We start from the raw sequence: 23,349 nt of genomic DNA on the forward strand, positions 1-23,349 counted from the left end.
AAAAAAAAAAAAAAAAAAAAAAAAAAAAAAAAAGTGCTCAGAATTATGGAAAGCTTCTAGATAAAAATACAGCCATATTTCTGGTCATTATCTTTATTTATGAATAGGAGGTAAATATATGTCTGTAATTTCTCTTCCTTCTATTCCATTTAATCAGATTTAATATATGCTCATTACTTGGTTATAGTTAAAGAGCTAAGATTTCTTAAAATGATACATGCTGTTACAACTATGAGAAAATATACTTAATGTCTGAAATTAAACCCACATTTTACTTTTAAAACAATGGTACATGCCAGCAAAGCAGTCCCCAAAGTGACTTCACACATAAGCTTGGCTGTCACCAATGTAAAAGCCCTGGGGTCTGAGGGCCTGGCCTGTCTGACCACCAGGTCCCTATCATTGGCTTCAATGGCTGCCACATGTAGGGAGTTAAGAAATATTTACAAAATGAACGAATGAACATCTCCTTTAAGTACAGCAAAGGAGTCTAAAAGGAGTAACCATAACAGCTGAAAAGCACTTCTGAATACCTGCAACACAGCACAGAGGATGAAGTACTTTAAAAATCAAAATAGGTACCAATTATCAAGAAGCATAACTGGATTCTCAGTGAATACTTTAAATTTGAAGCATACGCTATGAGATGGCTATGAACGCACCAGAGGCAATGCTGAATGTTGAGGATGAATATCCTTACCCTTTGACGACCTATAGATTAAAATCCTTGGACAGAGGACACCATATAAATGGAAGGTCACTTCTCTTACCTGTGCTCGGGGGCTGTAAAGTTTCCTACTTAAAACAGCTCATTTCAAAAATTATAAAATAAGCACAGCAGGCAAATCCGAAGTCCTGGACACACATACGGAAACCCTTATACATGACTTCAACTGTAGCTTAAAATGATGTGAACGTCTTTCAAAGAGCACTCACGCTCCCTAAGATATATCGGAAAGGACGCTGGTGGGGAGCAGAGGCCACAGAAAAAAACTGGGGTCACCCAAATGTGCCACGAGTTCAGAGGCACGGGGAGCAGCAGGGGGTGAGCGACAAAGGGCCCCGAGTGCCCAGGAAAGGCGCAGTGAGCAATCGCAAAGGCCTGGGACCCAGAGGTGGCCACAAAAAGCCCGTTCAGCACAGAAGGAAAAGTGTGACAGAGCACTTAATCGCTGTCTATTAATTATGTACCCTATCATATGCAGCACCTGAGCTAGCAACCAAATTCCACATCAGAACCGGAGCTTCTTCCTATATTCCCCAACTCAGAGACCGTCTCTGTGCAAAAGACATTCAAACGAGGCACAGGACAGGAATTTATTCTCAACAAATATTGGCTAACTCTTGCGTCATGCTAGGCACTGGCTATTTTAAAAGTAATAAAAGTGTTTGTTCCCGAAGAGCACACAGTCTGGTGGGAGCAGAAGAAGCCAATGAATTGAGCACCCACCATGAGCCAGACACGATTCTAGACACTAGCAATAAAGCAGAGTCAGCAGGAGCGGCCCAGCCCCTGGGAGTGCACACCTCAATACAGGTGGGCACCGGGGACGAGGCAGCGCAGAGAAGGACAGGCACTCCGCCTCCGCGACCCAGAGAACTCTCGGAAGAAAAGGTGAATTGGAAAGAAATCTTGGAAGGCTGTGTTCAGAAGGATGACAAGATGGAAAGCATCCCAGCAGAGGCACGAGAGGGGGCGCTGGGCAGGAAGCAGGGCTGGAGGGAGAGGCTGGGCTGACCTCGAGGCCAGCATCGAGAGGGAACGGGAGACCCCCATCTCTGGTTAGGTGAGCCATATACCAAGACAGCATGGGATGGAAGGGAGAGAACGACGAAGTTAAAGTTCTCTGACCTTGAGACATCTCTGGGATCGACAAGTCAGTCAACAGGTAATAAAGAACAGGGAAGAAGTATGGATTGAAAATTCAGAGTGCAAATCACCCATGACTTAAGCTTAAACTCCTTCGGTGGCTTCCCACCCTCTACCTGCACAGGGGGCTGCTACGCCTTTAAAACAAACAAAAACTGCAATATCTACTACTCATTTCCTAAAAGACCACTGGACACTAGACGGAACCATCTCTTCTCAATGCTCAATTATTTACATGAACCAAAGTTATGTAAAACCTACCACGCTGGTCTCATTTTCCTACTTCATGGTAGCCTATCTGAGACCGTAATTGGAGAACGACCAGTGTGTTCTAAGGGGTCAAGTTCAAACACAGCCTTGGCGCAGGAATATTCCGGTCAAACACCTCCTCCTCTTTCTCTTGCGCCACCAGCACGGCATGCCCCCCAACTACCCTCAAGTCCCAAACGCCCCACCCCTCCCCAGCCGGGCCTTCCCTCCTGGCACTGACACACACCTGGCAAGCTCCAGTTCGCCTTAGGTGAGACTCAGCTTAAATGTCTTCTCTTCCATGAAGAGAAGATGACCTCAACTCCTATGCCTCCCCACAATGAACGGGTGAGTTCACATTCACAGACGGGAACCCAGCACACGGGGCTCAACATGCAGAAAACGACTGTATCTGCACTAGTCAGAATCCTGGAGGCCACACGGGCACCATCCTCAAAGATGTGGCCACCAAATGCCATGGAAGGTCACTCTTCAGCAGGTTACGCCCCACAGGACCAGTCGGGCTGTGGTTACTCTGAAGAAGAGCAGAAAATATGAAAACAAAACAAACCCCATCCCTTAAAACGGCAGTAATGAATGATCAAAGTATGTCAGGCCCAGCAGTCAGGTGGGAAAAATAAAGCCATAGGCCTGATCCTAACTCGCAATTCTGAGTGCCTACACATGGCTCGAACCAGTAAATAACTATTAATTTCTCAAAGTGAAATTTCACCAGGCTGCTAAAAGAGCAAAACAACAAACCCACCACAGTGCACAATGGGAGTCAGCATCCAGGAACTCACCCTAGCCGTGTGGACCAGGGCTAGAGAAGCAGTCCATCCCTGGCGCCCACGCCTGCCTCATCAGAACAAGCACTCCAGGGCTTCCCTGGTGGCGCAGCGGTTAAGAATCCGCCTGCCAATGCAGGGGACACGGGTTCGAGCCCTGGTCTAGGAAGATCCCACGTGCCGCGGAGCAACTAAGCCCGTGCACCACAACGACTGAGCCTGCGCTCTAGAGCCCAGGTGCCACAACTACTGAAGCCCGCACTCCTAGAGTCCGTGCTCCGCAACAAGAGAAGCCACTGCAATGAGAAGCCCGCACACCGCAATGAAGAGGAGACCCCTCTCGCAGTAACTAGAGAAAGCCCGCAAGCAGCAGCAAAGACCCAACGCAGCCAAAAGAAAATAAAAATATAAATAATAAAAAAGAACAAGCACTCCAGGGAAGCCACAGACTCGATGTCCTAGCTCGATTTTTCTATTGGGTGTTGAAATAAATACTACTATAGGACTTAGCTGGTGGCGCAGTGGTTAAAAATCCGCCTGCCAATGCAGGGGACACGGGTTCAAGCCCTGGTCCGGGAAGATCCCACATGGTGCGGAGCAACTAAGCCCGTGAACCACAGCTACTGAGCCTGCGCCCTAGAGCCCATGGGCCACAACTACTGAGCCTGCATGCCACAACTACTGAAGCCCTCGCACCTAGAGCTCCACAATGAAAAGCCCACACACAGCGCAACAAAGAGTAGCCCCCCTCATGGCAACTAGAGAAAGCCCGTGCGCAGCAAGGAAGACCCAACGCAGCCATAAATAAACAAGCAAACAAATAAATAAAACTGCCGTCTCTCAAACCACTAAAAAAAAAAGTTGTTAAAAAAAGTTAAAAAAAAAATTACCATGTTTTTAAATGTTCTCTCACGTACCACCGGAATCATCCCACTCCATACTCTGGGACAAACACTGACCTACACTAATACGGCTAAAGCAGGAGCAGACAGGTCACTGTCAGAGGGTCTCTGGGGAGACATAAACAAACAAGGAGATTCAGCCGCTGATAAAGTAGGCATTTCAAATTTGCAGAGAAAAATGTATTATTCAATAAACAGTGTCACAACAACTGAGTAGCCTAAATAAATGACATTGTATCCCTAAGTCTTCACATCAGAATAGATTCCTGATGGACCTGAGATTTATACACAGATACAGCACAATAAAAATACGTGAAAATAATGTGGGGATTGTTTTTAAAATCTCGGTGTGGAGGAAGACTTTTTTAAGAAAGAAATATCACACTACACATTAAGTCTATTAACTTATTTAAGAATGATAAACTTCCTGCATGCCTCAACTAGAGAGCCCATGAGTCACAACTACTGAAGCCCACACGCCTTAGAGCCCACGCTCCGCAACAAGAGAAGCCACTGCAATGAGGACCCCACGCACCGCAACGAAGAGTAGCTCCTGCTCGCCGCAACCAGAGGAAGCCTGCACACAGCAACGAAGACCCAACACAGTCAAAAATAAGTTAATAAATAAATAAATTTATTTTTAAAATAAAAGATCAACAAATAGAAAAATTAGCAAAAGCTATAAACAGTACATAGGGAAATAAACAAAAATATATTTTAAACATAAGAACTTCATCTTTACTCATTTTTAGGAAAAAATGCAATAAAAACACAATGACAGGCTTTTTAACCCATCTAACTGGCAAACTTGAAACCTCAGATAACACTGAGATGAAGATGGACAGCAGCCACTTTCTTACACTGATATGATCTCCCTAGAGGGCAATTTGGAAAGATCTATAAAAATAGCCTTTGACCTAGCACTGCTAGAAATTTAACCTACAAATATTATTGGCACATATACAAGTATATGCACCACAGTGCTGTTTAAATTAGCAAAAAAGCTGAAAACAACCTAAATGGCCATCAAAATACATGACAGCTAAATAACTTAACAGAACCCTCATTACATGGAGTATTGTACATAGCTTTTTTTTTTAATTTATTTAATTTATTTATTTTTGGCTGCACTGGGTCTTTGTTGCTGCACGTGGGCTTTCTCTAGTTGCAGCGAGTGGGAGCTACTCTTGGTTGCAGTGCATGGGCTTCTTACTGCGGTGGCTTCTCTTGTTGTGGAGCACGGGCTCTAGGCACAAGGGCTTCAGTAGTTGTGGCACATGGGCTCAGTAGTTGTGGCACATGGGTTTCAGTAGTTGTGGCACGTGGGCTCTAGAGCGCAGGCTCAGTAGTTGTGGTGCACGGGCTTAGTTGCTCTGCACTATGTGGGATCTTCCTGGACCAGGGCTCGAACCCATATCCCCTGCGTTGGCAGGCAGGTTCTTAACCACTACTCCACCAGGGAAGCCCATACACAGCTTTTTGAAAAATGCAGTAGATCTATTTGTACTGATCTGGAACTATGCCCAGACGTAGTGCTGGAGGGAGAAGCACAGCAGTCTATTCAACGCGCTCTAGCGTGTGTTCGAACAAGAGAAGAGTGCACATCTCAGTGATTCCACGCGCGGAAAACAGCTCTGAGAGGACAGGGAAGCACCTGGGAACACAGACTCATTACAAGGATCAGGGACTGGGGGAGTGAGCAGTGGGGTGAAAGGCAGGGAGATGTTCATTTTATTTGAATCTTTATTTTCTACTGCTTGAATTATTATCCAAGTACGTGTAATACTTTCTCACTTTTTTAGAATAAGATACCAACGAAGCTACTCCAGAATGTAAGTTTTTAAAAACAGCTCAACAAAGCCAAGAATAAGTCATTAATTAAGTGGCTGGGAGGAAGAGAACAACAGGGTACCAGTAAAACGCACATTTAGATTTTCCTTCTTAACCAATTTTCGGTTTCAATTTATTATAATTGAAAATAGCTTTTACCTTTTAGAGTCTACAGGCCTAGACAAGTTAGGGTTTCCCAGCCCAGTTATATACCAGTTTCATAAAGTACACTGAATCAACTGTTTTTGGAATGACTAAACCTATTGTTCCTACAGCAAAGCTGTTGCTTTCAATGCTAATCGCTCACCTCCACAGCTGTGGCACTAACCCTATTCATCAATGTGTAAACAACAGTGAATCACAGCAAGCTTCTCTATTGGATCTCTGAGCCTTCGGCACATTACCTTATCTACTCCGAAAATTAAACATGGCCAAACTTCACAAATACCATTAACAAAGATGTTTTTTAAAGGGAGGAAAATGCTTTCTTCATGCAAATGAATTTAGTGGGAACAAAATGAAGTTTTTTAAAAAGTAAGCCATATGTAGTTTAAATTAGATTTCATTAACCATCAGAATCAAAAAAAAATTTATGGTCAAAAATTTGAGTATAGGTCAAAGTAAATGTACATAACATGACAATTTCCATAAAACCAAATGCTCAAATTGACTGCTAACCACTTATAAAAATAAGTTTAGCATGTTTATTAATACCTTGATTTTTTAAAAACTGTGAGATTTCCTTTGTTTCCAAAATATTTGGATTATTTTCCACTAGCAATTTACTCCATTTACCAATGTAAATAGAACAATCAGTTTCACATCTGTTTCAAGTTAGTATATTTTCCCACTCTCATGCACTAACACAATACTAATAGTTTTACACAATTTGAAGAATATTCAAGTAAAATACTTTGAGTTAATTAAAATGTTAAAAGTTACCAAACGTTTTATTTGTAAATAATGCACAACCTATGATCTGTGGATTTTTCCTTCTTTTATAGACCTATAAGAAAGAACCTTTGTTCTTTGAGAAGATAAACAAAATTGATAAACCATTAGCCAGACTCATCAAGAAAAAAAAGGGAGAAGACTCAAATCAATAGAAATGAAAAAGGAGAAGTAACAACTGACACTGCAGAAATACAAACGATCATGAGAGATTACTACAAGCAACTCTATGCCAATAAAATGGACAACCTGGAAGAAATGGACCAATTCTTAGAAATGCACAACCTGCCAAGACTGAATCAGGAAGAAATAGAAACTATGAACAGACCAATCACAAGCACTGAAATTGAAACTGTGATTAAAAATCTTCCAACAAACAAAAGCCCAGGACCAGATGGCTTCACAGGCGAATTCTATCAAACATGTAGAGAAGAGCTAACACCTATCCTTCTCAAACTCTTCCAAAATATAGCAGAGGGAGGAACACTCCCAAACTCATTCTATGAGGCCACCATCACCCTGATACCAAAACCCCACAAGGATGTCACAAAGAAAGAAAACTACAGGCCAATATCACTGATGAACATAGATGCAAAAATCCTCAACAAAATACTAGCAAACAGAATCCAACAGCACATTAAAAGGATCATACACCATGATCAAGTGGGGTTTATTCCAGGAATGCAAGGATTCTTCAATATACACAAATCAATCAACATGATATACCATATTAACAAATTGAAGGAGAAAAACCATATGATCATCTCAATAGATGCAGAGAAAGCTTTTGACAAAATTCAACACCCATTTATGATAAAAACCCTCCAGAAAGTAGGCATAGAGGGAACTTTCCTCAAAATAATAAAGGCCATATATGACAAACCCACAGCCAACATCGTCCTCAATGGTGAAAAACTGAAAGCATTTCCACTAAGATCAGGAACAAGACAAGGCTGCCCACTCTCACCACTCTTATTCAACATAGTTTTGGAAGTTTTAGCCACAGCAATCAGATAAGAAAAGGAAATAAAAAGAATCCAAATTGGAAAAGAAGTAAAGCTGTCGCTGTTTGCAGATGACATGATACGATACATAGAGAATCCTAAAGATGCTACCAGAAAACTACTAGAGCTAATCAATGAATTTGGTAAAGTAGCAGGATACAAAATTAATGCACAGAAATCTCTGGCATTCCTATACACTAATGATGAAAAATCTGAAAGTGAAATCAAGAAAACACTCCCATTTACCACTGCAACAAAAAGAATAAAATATCTAGGAATAAACCTACCTAAGGAGACAAAAGACCTGTATGCAGAAAATTATAAGACATTGATGAAAGAAATTAAAGGTGATACAAATAGATGGAGAGATATACCATGTTCTTGAATTGGAAGAATCAACATTGTGAAAATGACTCTACTACCCAAAGCAATCTACAGATTCAATGCAATCCCTATCAAACTTCCACTGGCATTTTTCACAGAACTAGAACAAAAAATCTCACAATTTGTATGGAAACACAAAAGATCCCGAATAGCCAAAGCAATCCTGAGAACAAAAAATGGAGCTGGAGGAATCAGGCTCCCTGACTTCAGACTATACTACAAAGCTACAGTAATCAAGACAGTATGGTACTGGCACAAAAACAGAAAGATAGATCAATGGAACAGGATAGAAAGCCCAGAGATAAACCCACACACATATGGTCACCTTATCTTTGATAAAGGAGGCAGGAATGTACAGTGGAGAAAGGACAGCCTCTTCAATAAGTGGTGCTGGGAAAACTGGACAGGTACATGTAAAAGTATGAGATTAGATCACTCCCTAACACCATACACAAAAATAAGCTCAAAATGGATTAAAGACCTAAATGTAAGGCCAGAAACTATCAAACTCTTAGAGGAAAACATAGGCAAAACACTCTATGACATAAATCACAGCAAGATTCTTTTCGACCCACTCCCTAGAGAAATGGAAATAAAAATAAACAAATGGGACCTAATGAAACTTAAAAGCTTTTGCACAGCAAAGGAAACCATAAACAAGACCAAAAGACAACCCTCAGAATGGGAGAAAATATTTGCAAATGAAGCAACTGACAAAGGATTAATCTCCAAAATTTATAAGCAGCTCATGCAGCTCAATAACAAAAAAACAAACAACCCAATCCAAAAATGGGCAGAACACCTAAATAGACATTTCTCCAAAGAAGATATACAGACTGCCAACAAACACATGAAAGAATGCTCAACATCATTAATCATTAGAGAAATGCAAATCAAAACTACAATGATATCATCTCACACCAGTCAGAATGGCCATCATCAAAAAATCTAGAAACAATAAATGCTGGACAGGGTGTGGAGAAAAGGGAACCCTCTTGCACTGTTGGTGGGAATATGAATTGGTACAGCCACTATGGAGAACCGTATGGAGGTTCCTTAAAAAACTACAAATAGAACTACCATATGACCCAGCAATCCCACTACTGGGCATATACCCTGAGAAAACCATAATTCAAAAAGAGTCATGTACCAAAATGTTCATTGCAGCTCTATTTACAATAGCCAGGAGATGGAAACAACCTAAGTGTCCATCATCGGATGAATGGATAAAGAAGATGTGGCACATATATACAATGGACTATTACTCTGCCATAAAGAAAACGAAATTGAGCTATTTGTAATGAGGTGGATGGACCTAGAGTCTGTCATACAGAGTGAAGTAAGTCAGAAAGAGAAAGACAAACACCGTATGCTAACACATATATATGGAATTTAAGAAAAAAATGTCATGAAGAACCTAGGGGTAAGACAGGAATAGAGACACAGACCTACTAGAGAATGGACTTGAGGATATGGGGAGGGGGAAGGGTAAGCTGTGACAAAGCGAGAGAGTGGAATGGACATATATACACTACCAAACGTAAGGTAGATAGCTAGTGGGAAGCAGCCGCATAGCACGGGGAAATCAGCTCGGTGCTTTGTGACCACCGAGAGGGGCGGGATAGGGAGGGTGGGAGGGAGGGAGACGCAAGAAGGAAGAGATATGGGAACATATGTATATGTAAAACTGATTCACTTTGTTATAAAGCAGAAACTAACACACCATTGTAAAGCAATTATACTCCAATAAAGATGTTAAAAAAAAAGGAAAGAAACTTTAAGAAAATATAACAGCAACCAACTTCACATACATGCAAATATTTAAAAGTGCATCAAAATACAGTAATAAGTTACTAAAAATCATATTTATAAAACAATGTACAATATGATTCCCAATTCAAACACTATATAGAAAAAAGACTAGAACAAAATTTATACACATATTAACATGTGTAAAGAGCATAAAATGTGAAAAGAGCTCATTTAAAAACCAAAGGACTTCCCTGTTGGCGCAGTGGTTAAGAATCCGCCTGCCAATGCAGGGGACACGGGCTCGAGACCTGGTCTGGGAAGATCCCACATGCTGCGGAGCAACTAAGCCCGTGCGCCACAACTACTGAGCCTGTGCTCTAGAGCCCGTGAGCCACAACTACTGAGCCCGCGTGCCTAGAGCCCGTGCTCTGCAACAAGAGAAGCCACTGCAAGGAGAAGCCCGCGCACCACCGTGAAGAGTAGCTCCTGCTCAACACAACTAGAGAAAGCCCATGCGCAGCAATGAAGACCCAATACAGCCAATAAATAAATTTATTTATTAAAATAATAATAAAGTACCAAAATAAAATGCAATAGTTTATATCTCATTACAATAAATTCCAAAAAACCTTCTTTTCTTTTTTTTTTAAAGACCTTCTTTTCCTACACCAAAACTGTGTATTAATTATGGCACTGTTTTACTAGCAAAACCCTGGAAACAACCTGCACATATACATCTATCAATAGGAAAGTGGTTCTATGATACAAACCATTCAGTGGAATATTATGCATCCATGAAGAGAAACTACATCTAAAGGTGCTGGTGTGGAATCGTCACTAAGACACAGTGCTGAGGAGAACAGTAGCTCTCACTATTATTTAAAAAGCTAGGGGCACATGTTTATTTATATTTAATCTAGTTTTGAAAAGACTGAGGAACTGGTAAGAATGAGGACGTCTGGAGTCTCAGTGAGAGGAAGACTTCATTATATGCCCTTTAAAAGAGTCTCAGTTTTTATAACTTTTTCAATTAAAAAAAAGGTAACTTGTTTTAAAGGCCACTGACTGGAGATTAGAAATGGAAACGTTATTAGACCAAGGAAGATTAGTGATAATCTAACTTTCTCTTAATCAAGAATTATGACTTTCCCATTACAAGATGTGGAAACGAGAAGCCCAGAAGAGATGAATAAGTTGCAGACAATTGGTTAGGAAGACAAGCATTTTTTCAAGCCCACATTTTACTTTTTACATTTCACCTTTCACAGTAAAGATGTGCTATGAACTGTGCTGCTTGCCAACACACTGGAGTTTACTAATGTTCCTAAAAAAGTTAAAGAAGGCACTAAAGCTGCATATCATAAGAAAACTTAATTCAAAAAGACAGAGGATTGTTAAAGCCACCCTTTCAGTGCCTGCAGGACACGGTCCTCAACTTGCCAAGCAGTTAAGGGAGAGCTTAAGCCAAGCGAGAAGCAACACAAGACGTGCAGGCGACACAACAGCCAACATCCAGACCAGGGCTCACACGCTCCACTAAACGATCTGGAAGCTCTGAGCCCTGAGTTCTTCCTCTACGGGATGCCACACCTCCGCCTCACACAGAAGGAGTCAAGAAGAGGTGAGAGCAGACAACAAGCAGGAGGACAAACCTTGAGGGGTGCAGTGTAGGTAACTAACGAAGAAGGAGAGAAAACAGAAACACCCTGGAGACAAAGGGCCCTCGGAGGCTCCCTGCAACTGCACAGATGCTAAGGCAGCACTTAACTGCTAAGACCAGGGAATGGAAATTGATATAATTTTTTCTAGAGAACAAAACATATCAGAAGCCTACGTGCACACTGACCAAGCAATTCAGCTTCTTTCTGCAATGTTTCCTAAAAACTAATTATAATCATTGGCTATAAAGATGTTGTTCACAACAAAACAGAAACAACCTAAATGTCCAAAAGTAAAGGATGAACATGTATACTTCATCATACACAGCTCATACAAAGAACATGCATGGTAATTTTAAAAAGAAAACGAAATTTTAATTTTAGAAAATAGACTGAACGATTGGATCCTCAGCTTTGGAATAACCTAAAGTTTATATAAATGTCTTATGGTCAGTACACAGGATACAGTCACAGCTATAGCAAATAAAACCTCAAAACCAGAACAAAAGGTCTGAGGTCCTCCGACAAGCCCTGCTTTTCTAATGAGCTCTGCTCTGCTCACGGCCTCAGTCAGTACTACTGTCTGCGCACACTGCCACGCCTGCTGGCTGGCCACGCACTGGTCCCAGCAGCACCTCTCCCTTGCGTGCCCCTCTTCCTGTTTCTGTAAACGCTGGCGTCCCTCGGAGTTTTGTCCTGAGCCCACATGTCTTCTCAGCAGAACATTTTCCAGAGCATCTCACAACTTCAACTGTTACCTACTGATGGACCCACGGACTCCCAGTCTCTACCTGAAGCTCCGGACTAGCACCCCACCTGCCTACTGAGCAAACCCAAGCATTTTACATTGAACACATCCCTAGGAAGTCAGCATCGTGTTGGATTATGGGGTCACTGTCCACTCCTGTCACCCCAGACTGACACCTGACGTGATGCTTGCCCCCAGAGCTCATCAATGCTGGCTCCTCGACAGCCCTGAACCCCTCCACTCAGTTCCTGCTGCCTGCTTCAGGCCCTCACTACTCCTCTGCACAACTACAGCTGCCTGTCTCTCGCCTGGTGTCCAGCCCCTGCACTGCCCCACAATCGTCCCTCTAAAACCTGAGTTTGCTCAGGGTCACTTCACTGCTTCAAAAGCCGTCAGTGGCTCCAAGGTGCCCCTTTATGACCTGGCCCCTGACTGCCCGTCTCCCCAGCCTTCTCTTGGCCCACCCCCACTCCAGCCAGCTGCAGTCTGTAGGTGACTGCCACCTCTCCAGGGTGGACACCTCTGTCCGTGCGGATCCTCCTAACTGGTGGCAACAGCGTTCCACCTGTAAGCAGTGCTAAGAAGCGCAGTCCAGCACACAAGAGCCGAGGGCGCTGACATTATGCTGCCCGCCCGGGGCCCTGGAAAAGGAGGGAAACAAGCTTCCTCCCTCCGTTCCGGCACAAGGCGCCCCGAGCAGCTCTCAGACGGCCAGAAATTTACTTCGATGCTCTCCTACTTCACTCCCTCTCTCCAATGGCCTGATGCATCTACCTCCTGCCCTATGGCTGTCAAAGCGACAAGCCAAACACTTTCATTCCCATATTACTTACTCCCCTGTATATTCCCCCCTTTTCTCCAAGGGTGGTTGGATTAAAAAGGTAAATGATCTAAGTGAATTCAAATGGCTGCAAATAAATGGCAGCCTCTCCGGATTCTGAGGCTTTTTTGAGGAAGGTGCTTAACTCAAATAAACTGCCTAACAGATAACATTTCAGGTAAGACCGTGCAGGAACGCAAGAGCTTAACAGCTCACGGGAAAGGCCAGCTCGCAGTCAGGCAGCCTCACCTGGGAGAAGGGAATTTTAAGTCAGTTCTCTATTTCACCAGTTTTCTAAGCTGTTCCTAGTTTACCAACTTCTTTCCTTGCTACATTTCCAAACTGGTGGAGTTTGATTCCTCTCACCTTGAGTGTGGACTGGATTGACAAATAAAATAGGACAAAAGTGACAACGTATGACTTTCAGGACTCCCTCGTAACAGGCTTTGCCTCGTTCTCCCTGCTCTCCTGCGTCACTGGCCCCCGGGAAGCCAGCTGCCAGGTCAGGAGGACACTCAAGCAGCCCTAAGGTGATGTCCGAGTGGCAGGAGCTGACACCTCCCGCCAGGACCCATCACTGGCCTCCAGGCACAGGCATGAGCCGGTCCCACAGTGGCTCCCCCAGCACCAGGCAAGGCTTCCGATGCCTGAGCCTCCAGAGACCCCAGGCCAGAACCACCCTGCACGCTGCTGTTGGATGCCTGCCCCACAGAGCGGAGTGAGAGGACAAAACTGTGCTGCTTAAGCCACTAGATGCACAGAGAACTAGACCTCTGTTCATCAGAAATTAAGACACTGGTAAAGCAGAGATCATGACCGTTCAGATTAACATAATTTAAATGCAGACTGCTGTTTTGCAATCTACTTATTTCCACTAACAATGACACAGTTTAATACATATAATGAGTAGACATCAATAAATGATACATAGTAACAAATATAGATCATGACCACTTTAAACAGTTGTATAGTACCCCATCGCACTGTTATACCATTTAGCAAATTTCCTATTGTTAGACATTTAGATTGTTTTGAATTTTTCAATACTATAAGTAATGCCACAAACATCATCTTTTCCTTCTCATGCATCTATCCCATGCACCTGTCAAATCAGTTTCTTAGAATAAATTTCTAAAAGTAGACTTACTGGATTTAGAGGGGTCATACCTGTTGACGACTCCTGATGCGTGCTGTTAAACCATCCCCCAGGTAGGTTGTGCTGATTTACGCTGCCACCCACACCCCCCAGCAGGCGTCTCCAACTTTAACTTGGTCACCACTGAAGGTGATGGGCTCCGGAGACACTCGGCCAGAAGGAAGCTCCTGCCCCTGCCTTCACGCTCACAAGCGCCATAGGCAACAGAAGGCGTGAAGAGGCCGCGGCCGGAGAACAAGGACACAGCGGAATGAAATAAGGGTCATGGTCAAAGAATAAAATGCTTAACTTCCAAACTCCTAGATGCCCGCATTCTTTAAAGTTATAAGAAAAAAGGGGAAGAGACAGAGGAAAACTCTTCACTGCTTTTGCAATAACCTCTTTTGAGGGCTCTTCTACAGTCCTATGAGGTGACCTGTTTATTACCTTAGCTAAGAGACCTAGTTGACAACTAACTCTGTAACTCAAGAAAATCAGCACACGCTGGAGTGTGCAAAGCCAGACAGGACTAGGGAAGGCAAGCCAGGTAGGTGCCTGAGCACAAAATTTAAGGAGGCACTCACCTCAGGGCCATGAACCCGAGTGCCACCTTAAGCAACCTGCACCTATGCATCTCGAGTCAGAGCCTCCTTAAATTTTGTGCCCTGCGTGCCTTGCTTGCCTCACCCTAGACCCTGATTAGAAGTCCAAAGAGAATTAGACAACGTCTCAGCCCTTCCATTCTGCTTGGTTTCCCTAGGAACCAGATCAAGAATTCCTGACCTTATATGCTACAGAGAACTACAGTGTTCTGGTCCCGTATGTGAAGAGTATGGAAAATCATATTCAAGAGAACAGATGTGGGGCTGCTAGATAAAACAGGAAGGTAATGATACCAGTTCTGACAGTAAATCTTAAAATCCGATTTTGGAAAATGTTTCTACTTTACTTCATGTCAGACGTGTAAAAAGCAGTTTATGTTCCACTGCAACATACGCAGAGCAGTATGACAACATGTATATTACTTCATGTCAGACGTGTAAAAAACAGTTTATGTTCCACTGCAACATACGCAGAGTCGTATGACAACATGTATACCAACTGCCAGCTCTTCAAAACGGAACAGCATGGACTTTTCTTCAGGTTAAGATATTTTAGGTAAGACCTCCAATTACACAATAGAGGGCAGTTACATAAAACTAACCAGTCAGAGTGCTTACAATCCTAAGAGTATTCTAGACTTACCGAAAGGGGAAATTAAAATTACAGTAGCTGGTTTCGGTAGGCTCTACAGTGAAACTCATTCTGCGAGGCCAGCAGTACCCTAATACAAAACCCAGAAAAAGACACCACGAGAAATAAAAGCTACTCTCTCCGGAACACAGATGCAAAAATCCCTAAACAAAATACTACCAACTTGAATGCAACAACGTATAAAAATAATTATACATCATAACCACGTGGGATTTATGCTAGGTATGCAGGGCTGGTTCAGCATTCAAAAAACACTTGATGTAATCCATCGCATCAACAGACTAAGGAAAAGTATATGATCACACAGTAAAAAGCATTTGACAAAATCCAACACCCAGGTAATTCCCTGGCAGTCTAGTGGTTAGGGCTCCGTGCTTCCACCGCAGGGAGCACAGGTTCAATCCCTGGTTGGGGAACTAAGATCCCACATGCCACACCGTGTGGCCAAAAAAGAAAATAAAAATTTAAAAATTAAAAGTAAATTAAAGAAACCCAACACCCATTCACGACAAAAATTCTCAACACACTAGAAATAGATAGGAACTTCCTCAACTTGACAAAGAACCACCACAAAATACCTACAGCTAACATCATACTTAAGGGTGAGAAACTAGAAACTTTCCCACTAAGATCAGGAACAAAGCAAGGATATCTTCTCTTACCACTCCTTTTTGACATCATTAGCTCTAGCTAATGCAATAAAGCAAGAAAAGGAAACAAAAGCTATACAGATTGGGAAGAAAGAAATAAAACTGTCTTTGGTCACAGATGACACGATCGTCTCTGTAGAAAATCCCAAAGAATTAACAAAAAACTCCTGGAACTAATAAGTGATTATAGCAACACTGCAGGATACAAGATTAACATACAAACGTCAACTGCTGTTCCATATTCCATCAATGAACAACTGGAATTTGAAATTTAAAAAATAATAATAATAATAATAATAAATAAATAACATTTCCACTATGGAAACAATATGAAGGTTCCTCAAAAAATTAAAAATAGAACTACCTTATGGTCCAGCAATCCCACTTCTTGGTAGCTACACAACAGAAATGAAAACAGGTATTGAAAAGATATCTGCACCACTATATTCACTGCAGCATTATTCAAAATAATAAAGATACAAAGACCTAAGTGGTCATCAAACAGACGAACAGATAAAGACATGGTGCATTCACACAACAGAATATTATTCAGCCAAGAGAAAGAAGGAAATTCTACCACGTGTAGAAATACGGATGGTCCTTGAGAGCCTTAAGCTAAGTGACATAAGCCACAGAAAGACAAATGCTGTAGGTGTCACTTATACATGGAATATTAAAAAAAAACGAAAACAAGTCAAAGTCAAAAAAGAGAGTAAGGGCTTCCCTGGTGGCGCAGTGGTTGAGAGTCCGCCTGCCGATGCAGGGGACACAGGTTCGTGTCCTGGTCCGGGAAGATCCCACATGCTGCGGATTGGCTGTGCCCGTGAGCCATGACCACTGAGCCTGCACGTCCGGAGCCTGTGCTCCTCAATGGGAGAGGCCACAACAGTGAAAGGCCCGCGTACTCCAAAAAAAAAAAAAAAAAAAAGAGTAAAAAAGTAGCTGCCAGGGGCTGGGCGGACAGGGGTGAGGGAAGTAGGGAGGTATCGGTAAAAAGTAAATACAAAACAAAACTGCCTTCCTGTAAACCAACAATGAACATTTGGAACTGGAAATTAAATACACAGTATTGTTTATATTAGCACCCCCCGAAAAAGAAATACTTCGGTCTATATAAGGCAAATTACAATAGTCTGATGAATAAAATCAAAGAACTGCACAAATGGAGAGACATTCCATGTTGAATAGGAAGACTCAATACTGTCAAGATCAATTCTTCCTAACTTGTCTGATCTACAGATTCAACACATTCCCAATCAAAATCCCAATAAGTTTGTACAACACAGAGAACATACCCAATATTTTAATAACAACTATGAGTATGACCTTTAAAAACTGTGAATTACTATTATACACCTGTAACTTATGTAATATTGTACCATCAACTACATTTCAATAAAAACAAATGCAACAAATACACCTAAAATACAGTGGCTTAAAAATATATATAATACACACACATATATATATAAAAGTTATTTTGTGAATATCAACAAACTGCCTCTAAGGTTGATATGGAAAGGCAAAAGATCCAAAAAAGCCAACACAATGCTGAAGAAAAATGTGAACAAAGTCGGAAGACTGACACTAGCTGACTTTGAGACTTACCATAAAGCCCCGGAAATCAAGACAGTATGGCACTGGCAAAAACAAAGCAAAACAAAACAATCCAGAACAGACAAATAGATGAACGGACCAGAATAGCAAGAAACAGACATACAAAAATACAGCCAACTGATCTTTTGACAAAGGAGCAAAGGCAATTCAATGAAGAAAGGACAGCTTTTCAACAAATATGTTGGAACAACTGGATATCCACAGGCCAAAACAGAAAGAAAAAATAAATCTAGACACAGACCTTAACACCTTTCACAAAAATTAACCCAAAATGGATCACAGACCTAAATGTAAAATACAAAACTATAATACTATTAGAAGTTAACACAGGAGAAAAGCCAGGTGACACTGTGTTTGGCAATGACTCTTTAGATACGACATAAGAAGCACAATTCATGAAAGAAAAAAACTGGTAAAACTGGACTTCATTAGAATTAAAAACTTCTGCTCTGCAAAAGACTGTTAAGAGAATGAAAAGACAAGCTCAAAACTGGGAGAAGATATATGCAAAAGGCCTCTCTGAAAAGAGTTTATATCTGCAAAATATATACAAATACATTGAAAATGTGTATAAGGAACTGCTAAGACTCAACAGTAAGAAAACAAACAACCCAGTTAAAAAATGGGATAAAGACCTGAACAGACATCTTAACAAAGATACGCAGATGGTAAATAAGCACATGTGAAAAGATGCTCCACATCACATGTCAACAGGGAAATGCAACTTAAAACAATGAGATACCACTACATACCTATTGGAATGGCCAAAATTTAAACAATGACAACACCAAATGCTGGCGAGGATGTGGAGCAACAGGAACTCTCATTGCTGGTGGGAACGCAAAACAGTGCAGCCACTTTGGAAGACAGTTTGGCAGTTAATTACAAAACTAAACATAACCTTACCAAATGATCGCGCTCCTTGATATTTACAAAAAGGAGCTGAAAACTATGTCCACACACAAAACCTGCACGTGGATGTTTATGGCAGCTTTATTCATAATTGCTAAAACTTGGAAGCAACCAAGATGTCCTTCAGCAGGTGAAGGGACAAATAAACTGCAGCCCATCCAGACAATGGAACAGTATTCAGCAATTTAGAGTGGGGGGGGGGGGAGCCATCAGGCCAGGAAAGACCTGGAACAACCTTAAAAGCATATTCCTAAGTTAAAGAAGCCAGTCTCAAAAGATCAAAACTCACAGAACGTACAACACCTGGATGGAACCCTGATATAAACTGACTTAATAATAAGGTATCAATATTGGTCTATCAATTGTAACAAACGTACCACATTATGGCAAGATGGATATGATAGAGAAAACAATGTGCTAGGAAGATGGAGTGAGAACTCTCTGTACTTTCCCATCAGTTTTTTCTGTTAAGACTAAAACTGCTCTACAAAAATAGTCTGTTAATAAAAAATGGGATAAAAAAACGAGCTAGCAAGCTATGAAAAGGCATGGAGGAACCTTAAATGTATGCTGCTAAGTGAAAGAAGCAAATCTGAAGAGGCCACACACCGTAAGATCCCAACTACATGACATTCTAGAAAGGCAAAACTATGGAGACAGTAAAAAGATCAGTGGTGGCCAGAGATTGGGGGCAGGAGGGCGGTGGTGTGTGAGGGATAAGGGAGAAGATGAATACATAAAGCACAGTGGATTTTTAGGGCACCAAACTATTCTCTATGATGCTGTAATGGCAGATACATGTCATTATATATTTGTCAAAACCCACTTAAAGCACAACACAAAGAATGAATCTTAATGTATTGCTATGGGTTCATCAATGTAACAAATGAACCACATTAAGGCAAGATGCTAGTAACAGTGGATTTCTATACTTGTAATCAAATTACCATTAAGATGTTCTTCTATGCACTACCAAGAATAGAAAAAAATACTGCCAATAAACTATCATGCCACCATGTATCCTGACTTCAGAAATATTAAAAAGTGGAAACCTATGTGACTTAGTATATACCTACCCAATCCAGTATATACCTACTCAATGTATACCCTTCCACCCACCTGGAATACCCTTGCTTCCCAGCTCACTAATTCCACGCATCCTTCGAGACTAAGCCCCAACCAACTCTATTCTTTCCTGAATCAGCCCAAGGAAAACCCAGGATGTGGTAATTGCTCTCTCTATTGTTATTTAATGTTTAACTGTGTAAGTCTTATCTCCCCAACAAGATTACAATGAGGGCATGAACTTTTCCTTACAATGTTTCAGATCCTTCAAAGAACCTTTACAAATGAACATTTTAAATATTCATTTAATTTTGGGGGGGGAAAGATGAATTTATCCAAAAAGTAGCAACTATTCAGTTTCCACTAAACTTAAGAAGGGAAAATGTCTAACAATAATTTAAGACTTGGGGGAAAGATCATTTTAAGTTTTTGTTTTTTAAATGAGGCAAAGGACTTATGTTGCAGCCAAAGAGAATTAAGGAAAATAAGCATATGTGGGTGCACAACATCATTAGTTGTTAGGAAACAAAATTAAAACTACAATGAAACTACATACCCCCCGGAGCTGCCAAATTAAAATGACTGACAACGCTAAGTGTTGGCAAGGAAGTGGAGCCACTGAAACGCTCAGAACGAGGCAGCGTGCACTGGAGCTAAACCCACGTGTAATGTGTGAGCAGCACGTGAGAGCACGTGTCCACCCAGAGGCACATACAACAAACACGGATCAACTGTGCTATGTACGTTCAGACAATGCAACCAGAATAAGACGATGGATCCCACCTCTCAGACCAAATGCTGAGCCACAGAGGCCAGTCCAAAAAGAGTGGCCTCTACGCACAAGAAGTTCAACAGGCAGAACTGATCTGTGGTAACAAAGGTCGGAATAGTAGTTACCTTTGGGTAGGAGGGCTTAGAATGGAAGGGTGCAGATGGGGGCCTCTGGAATGCTGGGCATGTTATTTTATGGGAGTGGTGGGCTGTAAAAATCCTTCCAGCCGAACCTACAGTTAATTCCCTGCCCAGATTCCGGTACCAGGCCAATGCACCCACCCCCAGCCACTGCAGAGTGACTGCGGTGGGCTCCTTACTGCCACCCTCTCTGGAGAATTACACTCCCACCCACCCCAGGGGCAGCCTGCAGACAACGACTAAATGACACGGGGATACAAAATGCCAGCCCCCCCACCTCAAGACGGGACAACTCTGTGATGCCAGCCACGCTCCAGAGTTGTCGGTGGGATCCGGCTAAAGATAAACTCCAACAAGAAAACCCCTTGTCCCCTGCCCTCTCCTCTTCCCTCCTCAATTTCACCTGCACAAGGATTTCCTCCTCAGGCTTCTAAGGGACATGGCCTAAGACACAGACACTTAATGTCTGTGACCCTGACTGTATGTTAAGTCTAAACCTCAATGAAAAGGGGGGTAAAAAGGGGAAAAAAAATGTTTCGCACAGCTGAAAAGCAAGACGTGCAATCTCCCCTTGAGATTCTGATCAACAGATAACTATTTTCCTTAAAGAAGAGATGTGTTACTTGGTGAGAAAACAGGATCAACACCCTAGCAGGACCTGCCAGGGCACTCCTGTCTGTAACAGAAATCACAAAGTCCTACGTAAGTGAGGTGACATGGATTCTAAGGTGGTGACCTGCCCCCAGCTTGCTATGTGGCTGTGCTATCACTCAACAGCTCTTTATCCCACCTGTAAACTAGATCTGGCCCAGAGGTTCTTCCAATGGCATAAGTCCTTTGATCTCACTTGGAATTTTCATGAATACCCAAGCCACTGAATGTGACCCACGCCAGCCCTGCACGACACCTACACAGCACCTAGTCTAGCACCTAGTTCTGCAGCCTCCAACCAATCACCATCATGCAAAACCCAAAGCTTGTAAGTTATCAGCACACTTCCTGCCCCAATCCCTGCTGGGTTCCCCTCCTCTACCCTCAGAAACCATCATGCACATACCCCCATAGTACAATTTAAAGCGGATATTCGTACGTGGACTCGAGCATCTGCTCAGTCATGTGCCAACCCCGTCGTTATGTGTAACATACAGAATACAGAAGAATAGACGAACCACTGAAAGAACACTTTAGAAAATTATTTAGTAAACAATCTGCTAATTATACTCACTTGAACTTTTCCAACACTCTAAGCAAGGGCGACCACACTTTATTTTTAGTCTGATAAAACTAAAACAGGCAGGGAAGGGATCCAGTGGAGAAGTGGTAAAAAGCAAGCAAATAAATGAAGCAACACTGACGCTGAACTACTTGTCAGCAATTCCACCGAATCAGTATATGCCTGTCATCAGAGAGGATAGCACAGTAACTAGTTTGTACGCCCTTATTCTACACTGTTATCCAAAGAATAATCATACGACCAGTTGTAACAGAAAAAAAAAGCGCTAGAGTCTCTCCAGAAGTGTTTCCAAAAGGCTGGTAAAGGACGACTTTCATGGCCTTGGATTCAAACACGTGGCCTATGATCAGGAGTTCCGTCTCAACTTCAGAGACTGTTGTCATGAACAAATACATTCTACTTACTTTCTACAACAGACAAGACCCCCACGTAGTACTCTAAAAGCAATCACCATCAGTCAAGTGTGACAAAGTATCTAAAGTTCATTTCTGAAAGACACACTGTGTCCTTTGCCCCGAGTTTTTCACTACCTAAGTATAAAAGGCCGTCCACCCTCAGCATCCTTGCAGCTTCCGGGCGATTCCGGTCCACAAAGCCCTTTTTCCCCATCAGCTTTCCTTCCAGACCCGCTTTGAGCCGTAGGAGCAGGTGACCCCGCAGCCCGCCCCCTCGCGCGTCCCTCCGCCGGGATGGACCCCTCCCGGACCCGAGCCGGCCCCCAGCCCGGCGTCCCGCCCGGAGTCCGCGGCTGGCCCCGCCCAGCCCCGCGGCACTGCCGCACGCAGGCCGCTCTTACCTTCCGGCTCGCGCCTCCCAGGGACACCTTGGGCCTGGTTTTGAAATCCCCTTCAAAACTAAACATCTTTACAGCCTATCCCATCTGGGAGGGCCCGACACTGAGAGCGCGGGCGGGCCCCGGGGGAGGGTCCCCGGCGGGGACAGCGACCGGGGGAGGTCCCGGCGGGAGGGGAGCGGCGAGGACGAGGCCGCGCCAGGAAGTGACCCCGAGCCCGCGCCCGCCGGCGCTCTGCCGCCCGGACTGCCCTGTGGGGGGAGGGGCGGCGACACTGGGGGCAGCCCTCGGCCACCTCCCCCCTCATCCACGCCTCCCCGCCGCTCCGGCCGAGCCCGAGCGCCAGCAGGGCCGCTGACCCCGCACTTGCACCCGGAGCAGCTGCCGGGAGGAAAAATGGCCGCCGCCGCCGCCGCCGCTGCCGTGCGCCGCCCCGCCGGCGTGCGCGCGCCCGACACCGACGCCGCGGCGCTGCTCCCGGCGCCCCGCCCGCGTGCGCGCGCCCGCATCGACGGCGCGTCGGAGCGTGGGAAGAAGCGGCGGTGCCAGGCTCTGCGGCGGGAGGGGTGAGGGGCGGGGCCGGGGCGCGTAGGTGGGGCGCAGGTGCCCGGGGAGGGGGGGCCGCAGGTGCCGCGGGGGCGCTGGTGCCCGGGGAGGGGGCGCGCGGAGGGGCAGGCGCGCGTGCGCGTCCCGAGTGGTGTGGATGAATCCCGTCTCCACAGTGCGCCGAGGGCGGCTGCAGGGGTCGGTGGGCGCCTGCGCGCCGGTGCGACTAGGATGTTGTTTGTGCACTTTTCTGGGAAGCGGGCTCCACGCTTTCG

The 23,349-nt window shown here is 43.6% G+C and overlaps 1 protein-coding gene across 6 annotated transcripts in view; it reads right to left on the reverse strand.

The window, feature by feature from the left end:
* UBE3C (ubiquitin protein ligase E3C) overlaps positions 1–22,925 on the reverse strand; it is a 117,255-nt gene extending 94,330 nt beyond the window's left edge. For 4 of the 6 annotated variants that reach the window (XM_027101375.1, XM_027101374.1, XM_027101371.1 and 1 more), the window contains exon 1: positions 22,532–22,925. In XM_027101375.1, the coding sequence (XP_026957176.1) occupies positions 22,532–22,597 (66 nt within the window). In that variant the 5' untranslated portion in view covers positions 22,598–22,925. Of the gene's footprint in view, positions 1–3,797; positions 3,918–22,531 lie in introns of all 6 variants that reach the window. The other 2 variants (XM_027101372.1, XM_027101370.1) reach the window with 2 other exon arrangements.
* Positions 22,926–23,349: the final 424 nt, after the last annotated feature.

Source organism: Aethalodelphis obliquidens, unplaced genomic scaffold (assembly GCF_003676395.1).
Source record: "Aethalodelphis obliquidens isolate GAN/ISIS:26980383/991018 unplaced genomic scaffold, ASM367639v1 scaffold5, whole genome shotgun sequence".
NCBI classification, from domain to species: Eukaryota; Metazoa; Chordata; class Mammalia; order Artiodactyla; family Delphinidae; genus Aethalodelphis; species Aethalodelphis obliquidens.